This window comes from Cydia splendana, chromosome Z (assembly GCF_910591565.1).
Source record: "Cydia splendana chromosome Z, ilCydSple1.2, whole genome shotgun sequence".
Taxonomy (NCBI): Eukaryota; Metazoa; Arthropoda; class Insecta; order Lepidoptera; family Tortricidae; genus Cydia; species Cydia splendana.
In genome coordinates this window covers 17,797,350-17,815,765 of record NC_085987.1, presented here as the reverse complement: position 1 = coordinate 17,815,765, position 18,416 = coordinate 17,797,350, and the positions used below count along the sequence as shown (strand labels likewise).

Genomic DNA, 18,416 nt, shown 5'->3' with positions numbered 1-18,416 from the left:
GTGTGGAGTCGATTTTCGCAGACAGCGAAATCGACTCCACACTCGCGTTCGCGGCTTCGCCCGCGATTCACGCGCATAGTCTGGAGGGGGCTTTACAATCGAAATAAGGGGAATCAGCGCGCCAATTTCATGTCAATTTATTCAGATAGTGCTAAAAATTGTAGGTACCATCTGGACTTGGTTTCAGGTTCTAAAACTTTTTTAAGGTAAGGAGTATATATTTTCAACTGAATGAAACCATCTTATGCCGGCTACATACGTAATGATAATAACGATATATACGTGTGTATGACAAATCGTTACGATAATCTACAAAGATTTGGTCATACACACGATCCATAAATGTGCGCAAATCAGTTTGCACAGATTAATCGCTAGATACGATATATCGTTACGTATGTAGCCGGCATTATTAACGTAGAAGCCTAGTCTAATGCGATGGTCTACAATATGATTTATTTACAGACGCTCCTGTCCTGAGGTCTACTAGACTGCATAGAATTTCGTTATTAAAGTGACCACGCATTGCAATTCCATACACTTAAGATGTCCGGTTGCAAAATATGAAAATTAAGTGACATGCTGTATAAATAAATGAGAACTATGAAATAGCTAGATACCTACCGGCGTTATTGCATAATCTGAGGTCTGCGCAGCATTATCGGCGAAGTGCATGGGACACGGGCACGCAATCAGCTTCTGGCATTCTTCATGCTTCGCACTTATCTGAAACGTAAGTAGTGCAACTTAAATTCAATTAATTAATCTACTTATTATTTCATCACGTGCGGTACGTAACGTATCATCAATAGGTATCCGAGCGTCCGCGCTTGGAGAACCGGGCTATCCCAGTTTATAACATACCTTCATAATAATTTTGGACCGTTTGTGTTAATAAACCATTAAGGCCCCAGTACACAATGGGCCATCGCCGGCCACTCCAAGGGACGCATTTATGCGTTAGAGGGAGCAAGTGATATTGCTATCTCATTCAACCGCATGGCTGCGTCCCTTGGAGTGGCCGGCGATGGCCCATTGCGAACTGGGGCCTTTACAGCCAAAATGTTGCCATACTCCATACTCCTGTACTTATTTAAAATAAATTATTTCACACCATGCACGAAATAAAGCACCAGATTATTAATAGAAAAAGTAGAAAAACATAGATAGCAGTTATATTTTTAACACAATTTTTAATTAATAAATCGGATAGAAATACAAAAAGTAGATGAGTTGACCGTGACGTCACTATACTAGTTTTCAAATAAATTTCGTACTAACCTCACATTTAACTACATACATAGGAATAAATTAGTATTATAAACAAACATTAAACTTAGCAATAGGGTTCCGTTTTTACCCTTTGGGTACGGAACCCTAAAAATGCATGGACTCGATTCCACTCGGCCTGCCTACTTTAGAATCCGTTTAGTATATCTACCTTTCTAATTCTAAACTTTAGAATCTAAAGGAACAGATCGCCACTTCATCTACGGCTTGTGAAAATTTTCACTTCTTGCTACATACTGGTATGGTACAGTCGCCATCAAGTATATCGGAGCGGCTAAGGTGCTCAAAAATATTTGAACACGCACTCTAGCGCCTTGACAATAGAGTCGTGGTCAGATATATGTGAGCATCATGGCCGATTCGATATATCTGATGGCGACTATACAATTGTTTCAGTCTATCTGTGGTGTAGTTCTAACGGTATTTGTGACATGCAAATGTAGGCATTTGCCACTGAAATAGCTAAACAATTCGCTAAAATATCGGCGATAATAAACACGCTTTCACCTTTTTATTATCGCCGATAGACGGTAATAGTTATACACAGTGTTTTTATTGAATCCCGTTAACTTCTTCTTTCTCCGTGACTTTACCCATTTCACTTGAGGTCGGCCGGAACTGGAGCACGCCGCGCAGGAGGGACGTGAACCTAATTACTATGTGACCCTAAGGTATAGGTCCTATATTATAAAATAAAGAGCTTTGCTACTAACCGATCCAGTTGATTTATTTGGTAGTTGGGGAGTGGTACTATTTTTGACAGGATTAATTTCTTTAACATATTTATTTTGATAGTGTTGTATGCTCATGTCCTGTTTGTAATGGTTATCTGATTCGTTTGATCCTGCCGGACATTCTCGTTTAATATCGATCTTAGAGTCTGTATTTTTCTTTCCCAATACTATGGTCTCTTTGGATCTGGCTGCATACGAGTTTTTAGTCGCAGTAGGTGTCACCTGTTGATGAAGGTATAGAACAAAAGTTATACATATAGTAGCCAATCATGTAGTCATAGAAGTAGGCAATTAGGCATTATGGTTATAGCAAAAAGGAAGTTTATTTAATGGGTTCTTGGTACAATCTCCTACTTACAAAAATATTGGTGTAATGTTCACCCGCAGATAGATTAATTTGATGTTTGCGGGAGAATATTTAAATGAGATTAATCCGTTTTGATATAAATTTTAAAATTTTAGGAATATAAGTCACCATTAGTTTCAACTTTAAAACATTCCCTGGCTCAGAAAACATATATAATTTAGGGTATCTATTACTTTAGTATACTATAAAATAAAACTAGGTATGTATAGGTATGTATGTATTTAGTAGATATCTATTATGTTATATAATTAATATAATATATCGCCAGTAAGCAGAGCTTAGTGTGGGAATAGGTAGATTGGTGTAAGAATTGTCCCATAATAAATATTATTTCCAGCTTCTGCCCGCGACTTCGCCTGCATGATGATTGATCGGTTCAGCGGTTTAACCATGAAAAGGTAACAGACAGACAAAGAGACAGACAGAGTTACTTTTGTAGTAGTAGGGGTTGTTTAGGTACACGTTCTTAAGGCTATTTAGATTTAGGTAAATATATGCAGGTAGATGATTGGTAAAGAAAATGGACATAGGGCTATACTCACCAATTCAGTTGATTTATTGAAAACATCTGATTTACTAGCAACATTAGTTCCAGTAGTGTTTTTGAGAGGTTTTTCCTCAGTATTTATGTTGGGATCATATTGCGTAACCGTGTCCGTTTTGTAATTCAATGCTATTTCCTTTTCTTCTGCCGGACACTCACATTTAACTATTTTTGATTTTTTACGTTTTTTCTTTCCGAATTTATTTCTCGAATATAATTCGTCACATTCGTCAATATTAGGAGTTTCTTTATCTTTATCATTGATGGTTTTGTTCAAATAAGAAACGTTGTCACATCGTGCTGTTATTTCTTGAACCATTAGATCTTTTTTTTTTTTCGTTCTAATAACAACTTGAGTATCGGAGGAAGTCATGGTGATTTTAGAAGAAGTGTCGTTGGATCGTTTCCTAAAACATGAATGGCACATAGGTACCTATTTACGTAACAGCAATAATGACGAATCAGCTGAATAGTGAATCGATTTCTGGTTCACGTGATAGCTGAATGTCATTCACAGTATTTTATTTTTACTTACTGAGCGCAACTCAATGACTCGAAGCGACTCAGCGATTTAGGTCTCAATATAGTGTGCCAACTTTCCTTACATCTGCAATTATTGAAGGTGATTAGTACCTAATAAAGTGATAATAATTATCAGACTTCATACTTGCGTGGGAGCGTTAGTGTGAATTATAAAATATTCAGCTGGGTTAATTTCACTCATTTTTACTACCTACTAAATGTGGCATTGTTAGTAAAGAATGTATATAATCTAGCAACACTAACTCTGTGCAGCAGATTCCTCCCTCGGGAGTTTTATCAGCAGAATGTCGTTTTTTCCAAGGGCTAAAACATTTAAGAACAATTTATAATTTTTATAATATTTTGGTGACTTGCTTATATTTATAATTTAAAATAAATATATATTTAAAAAAGAAATAAGTAGAGGTAAGTCCAAGCAACTTCCACAGTTTACTACTGTAACGTTTACTTACCTTTTCAGTACTCTTCTTAATCCCTTTGGTTTGGCTGATTTATACAACCCTCTGTAAATGTAAAAATTATTATATCCCGCACATGGAAGGAAGAGGCACAAGTAAATTTAAGATAATTAAATAAAAACAGCTGTCTCCTTACCCCGAATTTGACACTGACATTAATAGGTATTCGCTAGCAACTGCGTAAACTAACTCACAATGCATCTCTTTCGTACCGACATTGGTGCAAGCGAAATGCACTGCGTTTGAGTTGACTAGTGAATTAGCGATTATATTCTCTTTGGTTGACGCAGTCGCTAGCGTTTAAGGCCGCGTCAACTCATGGTGAGGGTGAATATAAAATATCAATTTTGCAGGTTAGGTACTTATATAATTTACAAACAAAAGCTTAAGGATTCCACCAATGTGAGGCACTGTGGGCCACAAGCAATCCCGACTTTACTAATAATATGATTACAAAATGGTAAACGTAACATCATATTGATTTGAATAGAACATTAGGATAAAAGTGCGAAAAGTAGAAAATTCGCAACGAGATTCGATAACTTAAAATACGGCCAAAGGAAGTGTTTTAAATCGACACTAGTTGCGAATTACCTTTACGCACGTGTATCGTACAACGTTTTGCAGTACATAACTTGGCCCATTAATTTTCGACATAGGCACGTAAAGACCGTAAACTGCTAATTACCGCACAAGTGCGGTAAGTAGCACTATAATAATTAATATGTCCAGGTACTATAAAAGTTCAATAACTACGATGAAAGCAAATTAATGGACGGTGCACGTTGTCAAAAATCGTCGTAAACAGCAAGTAATTGTCTCTTACCTTTTTTCAAATAAAATGTGTTCCTTTATGCTCTTAATTTAGTTAGGTTTCAACCGTAATTTGTGAGCTAAGATAGTAGTAATATAGAACTCACACGTCCTGGTTAACCGTCGGGGTTTGAACGTTGCTGGGTTCAGATTTAAAGCTGGCATCCATGGACTTGTCCCGAAGATACTGTTCATATTTGTGATCGAGCCATGTTGGAAACCCAATATCGAATGTTTCAACCGTTGTTTTTTTATTAGCGCAATGTTCCTGAGTAAGAAATACATGTAACGTAAATTGATCTATCGAATTTTCTGTGATTTCGGGTAAAAATATAACATCACGTAATACTTACTCGCTTGTACCAATGGAAAGCTTTTACAAAGTGATTGGGCTTATTTTTTATCTCTTGACCTTTTTGTTTCTTACCGTATAGCTCAGGCTAGAAATGATTAGATGTTTAAAGTTTTGTAATTGATGAATGATTTAAAATTGATAATCTATATCTACAACCATTATATTTAAAAAAAACGCTCAAGAGCATGTCGGGTCATGCTCAGCGTAGGGTTCCGTAGTTATCCTTCTGTCACACTAGGCTGAACGCGGGCTAAGTAAGTATCATGTACATTTACCTAATATTACGAGTACAAGTAAAAGAGAGTATCTTCGCAGCGCATTGTACGTCTCTTTACTAAGATGGGATGATGTTAGGGTACGATAACTGAAAAGCGGTGTAACCAATCATGTTCGCTATAAGTAGTTTTCATTGAAAGTCTTTATTCATATTTACTCTATCGACTTTTTTCATATTTTTGGACCCATGGTTCTAAATTTCGCGGACGGACAAACAGATGGACATGGCGAATCCATTAGGGTACCTTTCCTAGTTGACTACGGAACCCTAGAACGGTGTTTAAAGTCCGTTAAGACGAAACAGGAGCTGAGTTTTAAATATTTTAGGTAAATATACCCGTCTCGCTAACGGAAGCGGCACCTAAAAGTAGTGCGATAAGGACAAGGCGAAAAATCCTGCGTAAAAATCTCAAAAATCGAGGTTTCGTACTCCTCTGTTTCCTCCCCCAAAACTTAACCAATCGTAACCAAATTTGAAAATCTAAATGATTATGAAATTATCTGTGTCAGACCGTTTTGCTTTTTTGGCTAATTGATATCAGTTTTGAATGCCACGCCTCTCATTGCGGCATAGTCAATTAGGCCATTTTGGCCATTTTTGAAGGGCTCTAGCGCCTTAAAAAACAAAAATATCAAAAAAAGCAAAACGGTCCGACACAGATATTGACAATATTAATCTGTGTTGAAAAAATCATTGCTCTAGCTTCAAAAACCACGGAGGAAAACGAGGAGTACGTTTGTATGGAGAAATGACCACTCCCGTTGGCTCTTAATTTCAAGAGTGTATTCCTGAGCTCCATTTTGGAGATAAGTAATCAATGATTTATTTTTATGTTATAAGGTCGCTACGAGCGTGTACACTTGCCTTATGGCCAGTTTACATATTGATAAGTGTTTCGTATTTTGCTCAAATGATATGTTCGGTTACTATTTTTTTAGTATAAAACCTTAATATGTAGTTAGTAGCGGAGTCTTCAGTCACAAGTATTTACAACTTACTAGGAGATTCCAAGCATAACTAATTGTGAATTGTGATCATCATCATTAGGCCTTGTGCATCTTTACAGATGATTTAAGCAGCATCTATGACTTATATTATCTAGCGACATGAATTGTGCTATGTTGTAACCAAAAAATATTTTTTTTCATTTTCATTCATTTTTTCATAGTAGATATGACTAGAGAGTATATGTTAATATTCTTTGGACTAGAGTTAGATCAAGATAAGTCTGCAACGATTTTGATAGCACATGCAGTGCAATTGTTATTTATACGTCATAATTTCATGGATGTTTAACGTCTAAAATAATATTTGCACTGCGTGTGCTATCTAAATCGATGCACACCTTTGATGCAGACTTACCTATCATGCGGGGTGTGCATCGGCGTCACCTCATCATGCATCTGAGTGACCCATTGATTTAAAAGTGTGAAAGTAACTTACGACTTCAGCGTAGTAAACAACAGGTTGTGTTGAACCCGAGCAAGCGTTCGAGGCGAGCAGCCTGAACGGGAAGAGTCCTGCAAGGACGTCGGCGGACGAGCAGCCGCTGCTGGACTCGCTAGAGGAACACGTAACGGACATTCTATTATTACACGTAAACAGATAATTTGCTTCAAATTCATCTACGAAACAATGACATTTTGCGCATAGATTTTGCGTATCTTGACCCAAAGAGAATTACCATGGAGTATAGAGTACCTTAGGAACTACGTTTGACCAAAGTAGAGTCTGTGCGGAAAGAGAAGAGTCGTGAAATGTAATAAGGGAGCCCATACATACTACGACTCTTCTCTTTCTGCACAGACTCTGCATATTATGTGCATATGAAGTGCAGTGGAAGTGCATTTTGCACATTTAGTACAAAGAACTTTGTAGTATAATTAATATATAGGACAATTTAGTCCCTTTAAACAAAAAAGGTTCCATTCACTGATTGCGATTATTGCGAAGTCTGTATTTCAAAACAGTATCTTCACTTTTTTTATCTGCCGCCAGAGCAGGACAGCGCATTTGATTTTAGGTATGTTGGTAATGTTGGTATACAGGGTGACTTCAAATTGGTAATACAAAATCAATGTTTTACATACATCTTCCCCTCAATTAAGTCTTTTGCTTTTAAAATAATCAAAAGTAGTGATGTACCGACTATTGATTTGGCCGACTAGCCGACTAGCCGACTAATCGGCGCTCGAATGGCCGATTAGTCGGCCGACTAGTCGGCTAGTCGGCCAGATCATTAGTTTCATAAAAGTTTAGTCATTTATTCGATATTGTATTGTCATGTACATAATAAGGTGTTACATTTTAAAGGGCCTGTTCATGACACCCTGTAAGAGCACATAATAATAGTAGGTACATACTTATTTACAGTTTTATACGATTTAAACAAGTCTATAATGATGATGTAGTTGAGGTGAAAAACAATAGTTTTGCTCCTTTGCTTGCGCTATTCATCCAGTATTCATCATATTAGCTTGGCTAAAAGGTGTTCTCTACGGGTCAAAGACCTACCTATCACAAGAATCCTCGTTCAATTTCTTTCTTTTATTTGCGATCCTGAGCAGACCGTCAGTACAGCTTGTAGGAGGTATTTCCAAGGGTCTATTTCCCGTACGTAGTCGCCAGTTAAGAACCTATCTTTACGAACAACGTGCCCTGTCTATGTCTCTAAGTTTTGCAATAACATTAACAGTTCCCCATGGATCCACCATTAAAAAAAAAAACAAATACTGAATAATAATAAAATCACTTAAGGCGACGGTAGCGGTGGGTAAAATATCAGATTCTGTCAATTTACCCCATTTCACACACAAGCGCACTTCACGCACACTACCTCACTTTACTGGGACAGGTCAGTGACCCATCATGTTTTTTTAAGATTGGACTTTTAGTTTAGTATTGACCACTAGCCTCCTTTGAGGGTAAAAGCGTTCCATTTAAAGATGAAAGAGAAACAATGCATTTAATCTTGCTTTCCTTGTCTGTTCATGTCACACGTGACGTACCTATTTAATTCATTTGATTGTTGACTGTTTTATTACCTAATATTGCTTTGTCGAGATACGCGTTTTGTACAATTAAAGCGAATAAAACAAGATGTCATTAAGTCAGATGTAAAATGTTATTTACTACTCTATACGGTTTTTCATAAGGTGCAAAATCCATTCAATAGGAATTTAAATAAATAAAGTTTCAGCAGGGTGGCAATTCCATTTTGGCGGATAAAGCGAAACAGAATAGTTCTATCGAACCTGCTTACAAATTTTCACGAGAATCAGTTGAGAAATGTGATCTGCAAAGGAGAACATACAAAAGCATTTTTGCCCAAGCTGAAACGGAGACCTTTGCTAACGCTCGGCCAATGATGGTTTAGGTACACCTATAAAAAATGATTGTCCCTGCCGTAATTTTAATATCTTTATATTTCAACCGGTATAGTTTTACCTTCAAAAATAATCGGTATCGCTAAACAATAGCGGTACCTTACTACTTATACGTTCACGAAATCGGTATCTGCATAACTTGATTGTTAGTAAACTAACCTGGAAAATAATCTCAAAATCACCGAAACATTTATGTACAGTCACCTGCAATAATATGTTACGTCATTAGCGCCAACTTTGCCTCCAGGGAAACTTTGCCCAAAACGACAATTTTAAACAAATTCGTTAATGTAGAAAAATTGATAATAGTTATGGCCACCCTGCTGTTTTTAGTAGAAAATTGGTTATATTTCTGACAAAGTATATGCCAAACTTGTGCATAACTTGACTTGGGAATTTTGAGTTTGAGCGAGTTGTCTAATATAGGGTATATTTCGGCGGGCAAAAAATTGATAAATAATGAATGCAAGTAGAAAAAATTGAGAACCCTTTGACAAATATTTCCGGGTTTCAGTTATAACACATGAAGCATAGATTATGTCTATTGAGATTTAAACTAATAAGGCCTAAATACACAAAAGTTTTAGCGGTGGGCAAAGTAATCCGGTAATTTGGCATCCATACCAACATTGCCCACCACCAAAAACGGATTAGGGTTGTCACTTTCATCTAATTTACCCAACTTCGCAAGTAAAAGAAGGTTATGTTTGTACACTAAAATAAGTTTATAAGTATATACTGTATTTAATTTCTCTTATTATCCTTTATTTAGATGTTTTATCCCGTTAACGAATGAAAACACAACAAAAATCATATTTTTGGTCATTAAACTATTGTAACAGATTTTCTCAAAAGTGACAACCCTAGCCTTTGTAAAATGCTTAGGCGAGCCTTATTTGGAAATGGGGTAAAACGGGTAGGCAACATTGCCCAGCAAATTTATTTAAAAGTTTTTACACTTATCGCTAAGTTATTAACAGGGAATGGTAGGATTGCCCAAAACCTTTAAGTGATCCTTAGACATCATCATCATATATACGAGCTGTATTTGAATACCAAATTGACGTGGGCAATCTTGGCGAAAACACCGGATATTTTTTATTTGCCCGCCCTCTAAAACGCAAAAAATGGGTAAAAACACGATAAAAAAATGTTTTCTTCACATAAACTGATGCGTTTGATCACAATGGACGTGCTGAGCAAAAAAAAATCATATGATGTGATTTTTTTTGAGAAATTCGTGTTTAAAAAAAAAAGCGGGCAAAGTTGATGATAATGAGTAAAGACGGTACCTACTCTTCGAAGGTCGCAAAAATATGTGACCTGCTCTTATGGTTCTACAAATAAGATCGTGTCAGATATTTTTGCGGCCTTCGTTGTGTAACATAAATTGCAGGTGACTGTACATTTGGAATAATTATTTTATTTAGTTTCAACGAAAGTTTCAAGTTTATTACGAAAATACTTCAAATATGCAATATGCACAAAATGTAGACCTAATCGAAATAAAACATTGCTTTTTATAGTAAATTTCTAAAACATTCGATACATAGGTATACATAACAATAACCAGGCCACAACGCTATTGGCCTGTAAGCTTCATCTCGGTCTCCAAAGCCGCAAAAACTCGCTAGTACTTAGTGCTGGTCTAGCCGTTATTTTTTCTTGAAGATTTTCAGAGAACAGCACGTACACGCATTATACATATAGACGGAACGAACGGCATAATCATAATAATTTATTCGTCGCAATCCATGGTATTACAGATCTAGTTACAAGACTTTCAGGCATTACTTATACGAATTACATAACTCTTCCTGTTAATAGGCAATATTTTAATATAAAAGTTCTATAATATAATACAAGATTACAGTTGTCATCAAAATTCATTGACATACAGAAGTCAAATACGTTTTTAAAATGACGCAAAATGATACCAGCATAATAAAAATTGATCCCAATCAGTAAAGATGAGTCTTTAAACTTTTTTCATTTTAAGCGTTTTTAGAAGGAAGATAATACTTAAATTCGACTGTAATCGTATTATTTTAAGATATTTTACTGCGGTTTTCAACAATAATGACCCGTAAATAACAGCAAATGAAATTTAAATGAGACGCGAGCTGATATTTATTTACCCTATTTTTTGAAATACATTTTATCTACTGGTATGCTTTCTCGTGTGCGTATATGATTTAATGTCAATATAATTGTCAAAAGCAAGAAAATCAAGCTGTCATTTTCATTTGAAGAAGTACACGTGTGCTCCGGTGTAGCCCCAACGGGCATCTGACTTGAAGAAGAATTTTGAGTGATGTCGTCAATGTATGGAAATTGTTCGAAAGTTTACATTTGAGATTGAATTTCTGTGTTGTCTTTGTGAGTAAAAATATAAATCGATAATAAATTGGTAGCTGAATTATCTAGCTTCCAAAATCATACAATAATTCAATTACTGTCAAAGACAAAATTGTTTTGCTTCTGTCTCAAACGGAACTCCATATTTTGATTTTTTGATACTTTTAGTATCGATTTGTAGAGAATAACAGCAAATTAAAAATATAATGGCATAAAGAGTCGGTACACGGTTTCTTCGTGAATAAATTTACGTGTAATTTAATGCAATTATCAAACATTTATTGAACAAAATTATGGTTACAAAGTGAGGTCTAAATCGAAAACGTCATATACCGGCCCCTTAATATCGAACTTGGGCATGAAATTACACGAGAATCAGTTGAGATCGACCTGTAGAGGAAAACACCAGCCCACGAATACGCTAACGATAACGATCAAATGGTCAATTATATGAACAAAACTAAAATATGAAAAAAATTTAGTAAAATAGACATAAAACATATGGTAAATATTGACTGTTGATTTTTTTTTTCTGTTTTTCTTTCACTAATAAAGTGCCGACTAATCGGCCATTTTTGCCGACTAGTCGCCGACTAATCGCCGACTACAAATGTGGCCGGATAGTCGGCTTTCCCGACTAGTCGGCGACTAGTCGGCGACTAGTCGGTACATTCCTAATCAAAAGTATTTTTTGAAGTGAAAACTTCTTTAGCGGCGCTGAGCACTTTTTGAGGTGGGATAAAAATGATAAACTCGTAACGTAACGTAACGTAACGCTCACGTCATGTGTCACGGACAATGTTATTCACCAAAGACAAAGAACTTTAGTCATAACGTATCATAATCAGGTCAATTATTTAAAACTGGACTAAAAGGACATTAAGCAATAAAGCTCAATGTAGAACAGAATCTTGAACGGGTTGAAATACGAGGATCTCACAGTTACATTCTAACTTTATATCACTCAAATATAATTCAATAAGCGTCTGGTTGACGTAACTGGTGACCGAAGAGCTGGCGGCTACCTCGCACAACGTATCAAGCATTGCGATACAGCGAGGAAATGCCGCCAGCATCCTTGGTACAATGCCTCAAGGGCCTATTTTAGATTTAAGCTAGTTATTAATTTAGTTTAGTGGTACCACTGTATATATATTGTATATTAATGTTTTATATGGCAACATTAAAGAATTGTGGATTCAATAAAGCTACATCTTGAAGAAATCGCTAATAAAAGTGAACTCTAGTACTGGTGAATAAAACTCAAAATATCATGACCAAATATATTTAGATGCGAGGTCTGCAAGGTAACTTTACAATTTCTATTCGAATTTTAAACAATTAATTTTCACTTCAAAAATAGTTGTCATTAATTGTCAATAAAATTGATTGTAATGTCACCTGTCGACAACGTCAGTGTCAAGTGTTTCTATAAATAATATCGTCTGGAATGAAAATTCGTTTATTTTGAATCCCTAAATCATTAATTTCAAAATACCTACGCTATAAATTTGTGAAAGCTGATTCCAGAAAACTGCCTAAGTTATATACTTAATATAACTTAGTTTTATTGGAGTATGTATCCATATAGCATCCAACTCCAACCACAACTTGCCTGAAATCAGGGGAGCAAAAATACAAATGTAAGTTACCTACATCATATGGGGCGTTATCTATGAAAAGGGACCTTATTGTCGATGGCGCTTACGTCGCACAGCGTCGCGCGGCATTGTATTTATATCGGAGCATCCTTAATAATGGCGTAAGCGCCAACGACAATAAGGTCCCTTTTCATAGATAACGTCACATATATATTTTAACTGATTCGATTTGTAAGAAGATTAGATTCATAAAATCGTTACAAGCGTCCATTGCTAAAGGTAGCTTAGCACCCAGTGGGTACTTTCTACCCGCTTGTCACCATTGTTTGGTTATTGTACAGTCAGCAGCAGAAGTCGCTATACACTCCAGGTGCTCAAAGAGAGGTAAACGTTTAAACTATCAAAAAGTTGTTGACTGTCATGGTAGCATTTACTTGTGAGCGCTCAACATGTCACAAATATCTTAACAGTCGCTATTCATTAATTTCTACACTTACAATAAATCATTGATACCTTAGCTGTCAAAAAACCACTGGTATCTAAGCGGTCAAAGTGTCAAATATATCTGAACAATATGGAAAAATAGACGTTTAAAGCATACTTGTATGGTCGTATATTGAATGAATAATAGCTATGCTAATTTCAGGAAAATTGTTTTGACAATCATCGAAAGCAGTACAGTCTTGTCATCACATACATCTATCTCACGTTTTGCCCTTCAACCATTGACAGGGGCCTGTCAGTCAACTTACTGCAAACTATTTCTTTTTATTTGATAGAATCATCAAAACGAATGAGTGACACATAGCGAAAGCCAACTGAAGCCGAATTTAGAGCCAATAGGCCTGTTGCAAGTAACAAAGAATCACGGAAATAATGGTTTCAAACAAACACATATGTTAATATGATTCTAAAAAATGGCCCAATCTCAGTATAAACTGAAGGATTATTAATATATTCAATAAAATAAAACTGCAAAATTCTCCAATCGGCCATTATTACTGAAACGCCAATCAGAAGCGTTCCAAACAGTGACGTCATCAATCCATAACATATTTCTTAGAGCAACATAGACAACCTCATTGACCGAAATCCATACGTTCTCACCAAAGAGTTCGAAGGTGCAAAAAAAATGTTATATCGCCACTAAACATTTATTACGTCCAAAAAATATTATTACACGATATAAAGGAGATATCTATTTGTAATTATCTAAATAAAATGCTAAATAATACGATATTTCACCAACAAACTTTTTTAATTATTTGGCTGAATGGAACTATCATTGCCATGTTGGCTGTCGAAACTAGAAAAAATGAAAAATTAAAAAGTAAAACCGGCGCTCGGTGATTTTCACTCAAAATTTACTTGTATCTAAACAATTCATCTTAAATTGCAACCGTGTGAGAGATTTTGTCTAAAATGAGTTATTGTGATAAATTTTTGTAATGTATTTATCATTCCTAATCGTAATGTATGGTGCTGAATTAACAATATCATTCGGATTCAAGGGAAATTCGTAACTGTAAGTATGTAAACAATGTCTACCACCCTACCACCAACCAAATGGTGACGTCACAAATGTCGTGCGAGGCGTTTTCGCGCGAGTTTTAAACTAGCTATAATAAAATGCAATTATTTATGTTAAATCTTATGAGTATAGCTGAAATATTGTGTTTTTCGGAACCAATACAAGTGTACCGACAATAATAAAAGGGATTTCAAAATTTGTCATCAGGCCTATTGTCAAGGCACGTTGTGGTCTTGTTACTAAGGCGTTTGCTTTTCAAAGCAGAGACCGCGGGTTCAAATCTCAGTCGGACGCACCTAGAGATTACAGCTTTTTTTTGGGTTTCATTTCCATTATTAATTTGTGGTTTTATATTAATTTCGCATAAGTTTATACATTTTTTGAAGATATGTCACATGTAGCGTATGTACGACTTTCTAACAGGACGTTGTAGGTTGACGCAGTGGGCGTTCCTGAGATTACTCCTGTGCGGAATGCGATTTGATGTTTACTGCTAGGTTATACTAACAATAAGTTCAAAGATATTATACAGTATGTATCAGAACGAAAGGCCAAGAAAGAGACCCATTAATGTTTAGGTCATACTGAACAACTTTTACTATTAGACTGGTCATATTTTTCATAAAATCGATTTCTACTGGCAAAGCATATTACTTTTTGGCAACCGGGTTTTTTAACCTAACTAGACCCCGCTGAATCCGAATTTGGCGGTTGCTCGATCGAAATCTTGACCGGAAGTGAGATATTTGACATTAAAGGTCCCTTTTTTTGTTTTTCGTAAATAACTCTTAAACGGTGGCGCATAGCAAAAAATGTTCTATTACATAAGTAATATGCATAAAATTGCCTACAAGAAAGATTCAGTACAATTTTTCGCTAGGATCAATATTCAAAAAGCGAGAAATTTAATTATAATCACTTCTAAGGTCCCGTTTTTTAGGTTTTCGTAAATAACTCATAAACGGTGGCCAATATCAAAAAATGTTGTTAGACGTTAATAATTTACACAAAATTGTGAACAAAAAAGATTCAGTACACTTTTCGCAGGGATCAATATTTAAAAAGATAATAAAGAGGGAAAGTTAATTATAATAAATTCTAAGGTTCCTTGTTTTTATTTTTTCGTTAATAATTTGAAAAGTATGACTCATAGCAAAAAAAATCTTATACATAAATAATAAACGTAAAATTTCCTACAAGAAACATGCAGAACACTTTTCGCCAGGATCAATATTTAAAAAGACAAAGCAGCGGGTAAGTTAATTATAATCAATTTTAAAGTCCCTTTTTAGTTTTTTGTAAACGGTGTCCCATAGCGAAATAGGTTTTTGAGAATAAATTATCTACATAAAATTTCCTCCAAAAAACATCTACAACACTTTTCTCTAGGATCAATATTTCAAGCGATATTAAAGGAAGAAAGTTAATTACAATCAGTTCACAGGTCATTTTTTCTAGTTTTTCCTAAATAACTCGTAAACGGTGGCCCGTTGCAAAACAATATTCTACATAAATATTAAACATAAAATTGTCCACAAAAAAGCTTCTGTACACTTTTTCACTACGATCAATATTTAAAGAGATATTAAAGGGGGTAAGTTAATTATAATCAATTACCAGGTCCCTATTTTTAGAGTTATTAAGAGTTATTTACGAAAAAAGAAAAAAAGGGACCTTTAATGTCAAATATCTCACTTCCGGTCAAGATTTCGATCGAGCAACCGGCAAATTCGGATTCAGCGGGGTCTAATTAGGTTAAAAAACCCGGTTGCCAAAAAGTAATATGATTTGCCAGTCGCATCAAGAAGGACAGCGATTTTGAATTTTTTGGCCTAGTCTTTATGGGACCAACCCCGAAAACGCGGAAAAATAATTGGAAGTTTTATACATTTTGCTGGTCTGATGTTGAAATTTTCTATGGGAGAGTAAATTTTTTTCCGGGGTTTCGGGGTTGGTCCCATAGTAAAAGTTGCTCAGTATGACCTAAACATTAATGGGTCTCTTTCTTGGCCTTTCGTTCTGATACATACTGTATATAACTCCGTATACTCTATCCTCTCTGCTAAGTTGTAAAAACAAAATTCGTCATTCCTATGGTCAACAGTTAGCATATTACGTATATGCATGGCAGTGATGGTTTTATCGCAGAGGTACATCTAAGTATAGAAGAGGAGGCACCGTTCTTACGGATCATGAGTCCAACCAACAAAATAAAGAGAGGAGTCATAGTTGGATATGTTTAACACCTTTACTGCCCGTGCTCCACACGTGGGGCCACGGCTAGCCTCTATTACAAAGCCATAAGGTTTACATGTCAGATTGGGACAGTGAACGTGTTAAGTTTCAATTCTATTATTTTCTCCTTCGTTCTTTGATCGATTCGGAGGATCGTATTTTAGTACTATAGTATATTTTAGTACAATAAGCGGGCTAAATAAATATATTAACCTTCGAGCAACACGGAAGGGAGGCGGCATTCGCACTATTTCCCCTCTGCCGAGGTACAAGATTCGCGCGTCAATCTAATCTAGCGCGGGTAATAAAACTAGTTGCACTTGGATTTTTCACTAGACCGAGTCCAGACGCGCGCGTGAACACTGCTGCACAAAAATGCCTGTTTGCTCGGTTTTTTGTTATAAAAAGAGGTCGGGGGACATCAAATTTACAACATGAAAGTGTTATATTTCACATGTAATATTTTTTTTTACATATCATACGTTTAATTACATTCAAACACAATTATTATATTTTAGTCTCATGTAATTGTTGGATTTATCGATTTTGCTCGCTCAGTACAAATTGTGGATCGGTCGAGCGACAAATCCGACTTCTCATCTCTCAGAATACAATAACATACTTCAACGAAAATGTGTTAGTGTGCGTGTTGTGACACTTGTCACTCGTCCGTACACAAAAAGAGATCGAGGTTTGCAAGATTTGTCTCTGACGTGTGTCATTTTCTATGTATTTGTGTCGTCATTACAGATTGGATTTTGTATGTAAGTGTGTGAGAAGTGCGACTGTGTGCACCTTTCCCCCCGCGAAAAATGGCAGAAAGCTTTGTACGGTGAGATATCGCTTGAGCCCCTCCCTTCCGATGTATCGGAAGCCGGTGTTGCTCGAAGATATTAACATATAATATGCTCTACGTTTTGGAAGAACGGCCGCCTATGACAGTTAAAATAAAAAACCGATCATTCTCGTAGAACCTACCCATATAACCATTCCAGTCGCAGAATCACAAAGTGGTAACTAAATGTCAGATGTGTCGTAACAGAGTCCACACAATGTGTCTAGAATTGTTTCGAAACAAAGTGTCGTCGCCGTGTCTACACTTTTCCGTAACAAGGTGTCGACACATTTGTGTGCACTTTGCGTGCGGTTTGCGACTAAATCTGACAGCAAATTTGTGACAGCAAATGTCAATATAAAATACCTCTTGAAAACCAAGGTTTGTCAAACTACTATTAGTGTCTCGTGTGCTCGTAATTCTAGTAAGTCATCATGGGCAATGCAAATGATAATAATCGACCGAAACCATATAAACACCCAACACCCGTCAACCTTTTACAGAAAAGTTTTTAAAGAAATTCAATAAGCTACTTAGGTCAGGCAACGAATGCTCCAAAAGTTGTAGAGGGAAATGCTCGGAACACAATTTTTGACTCCGTAACTCGGTTTGACAAGTTAGGAGGTGAACATATCAAAAGTCCCCGGCCGTAGCCCTTGAGCGGGGGGGAGAGAGGGGGCTTTGAAGGTCCCATTTTCCCGTTTTTCGATTATATCTCGGAAACTATGCATCTCAGCGACATGGCCACTTATACAAAATGAAAGTTAATTTAATTTGTTACAAGTTTATTCGGTCAATTTTTTCGATATGTTGAATAGTTTTTGAGATATCCGCTCTTGAAAGTTTATTTAGGGCTCTCAATTTTATCTTGATATATCTATATCAGTGAAGGTGCTAGGCCGTGTTTGGTATCGTTTTCGTATAAATCTGGGGTGCTGAATCCATTTAAGATATCACATTGACACCATTCCACAAAATAAAAATAAATCTTTTTAGGGTTCCGTACCTCAAAAGGAAAAAACGGAACCCTTATAGGATCACTCGTGCGTCTGTATGTATGTCCGTCTGAATACACAAAATAGTTCTTTA

At 36.0% G+C, this 18,416-nt stretch overlaps 2 protein-coding genes and 2 long non-coding RNA genes across 4 annotated transcripts in view; all 4 read right to left on the bottom strand.

Annotated features, from left to right (window-relative positions):
* Nucleotides 1-18,416, bottom strand: part of LOC134804792 (myotubularin-related protein 9) — a 312,849-nt gene that overhangs the window by 44,492 nt on the left and 249,941 nt on the right. The window lies entirely within an intron of this gene.
* On the bottom strand, nucleotides 2,032-3,542 carry LOC134805053 (uncharacterized). Its single transcript, XR_010146241.1, has 3 exons — nucleotides 3,471-3,542; nucleotides 2,934-3,342; nucleotides 2,032-2,246 (listed from the first exon to the last, which is right to left on the bottom strand). It is a non-coding gene; the product is annotated as an uncharacterized LOC134805053 (long non-coding RNA).
* LOC134805263 (uncharacterized) lies at nucleotides 3,652-7,037 on the bottom strand. The gene is made up of 5 exons (XM_063778577.1): nucleotides 6,825-7,037; nucleotides 5,103-5,189; nucleotides 4,857-5,017; nucleotides 3,931-3,981; nucleotides 3,652-3,781 (listed from the first exon to the last, which is right to left on the bottom strand). The coding sequence occupies exons 1-5, from the start codon at nucleotides 6,963-6,965 to the stop codon at nucleotides 3,652-3,654; spliced, it is 570 nt and encodes a 189-aa protein (XP_063634647.1). The 5' UTR covers nucleotides 6,966-7,037.
* On the bottom strand, nucleotides 14,465-17,477 carry LOC134804630 (uncharacterized). Its single transcript, XR_010146161.1, has 3 exons — nucleotides 17,391-17,477; nucleotides 16,504-16,705; nucleotides 14,465-14,508 (listed from the first exon to the last, which is right to left on the bottom strand). It is a non-coding gene; the product is annotated as an uncharacterized LOC134804630 (long non-coding RNA).

What these genes read in the sequence shown, in the direction of transcription:
- LOC134805263 (XM_063778577.1), bottom strand. Translation starts at nt 6,965, where the DNA reads ATGTCCGTTACGTGTTCCTCTAGCGAGTCCAGCAGCGGCTGCTCGTCC. An exon ending in CTTTCCATTGGTACAAGCGA is followed by an intron (nt 5,018 to 5,102) that starts GTAAGTATTACG and finishes TTTCTTACTCAG; the next exon opens with GAACATTGCGCTAATAAAAA. An exon ending in CCGACGGTTAACCAGGACGT is followed by an intron (nt 3,982 to 4,856) that starts GTGAGTTCTATA and finishes TTACATTTACAG; the next exon opens with AGGGTTGTATAAATCAGCCA.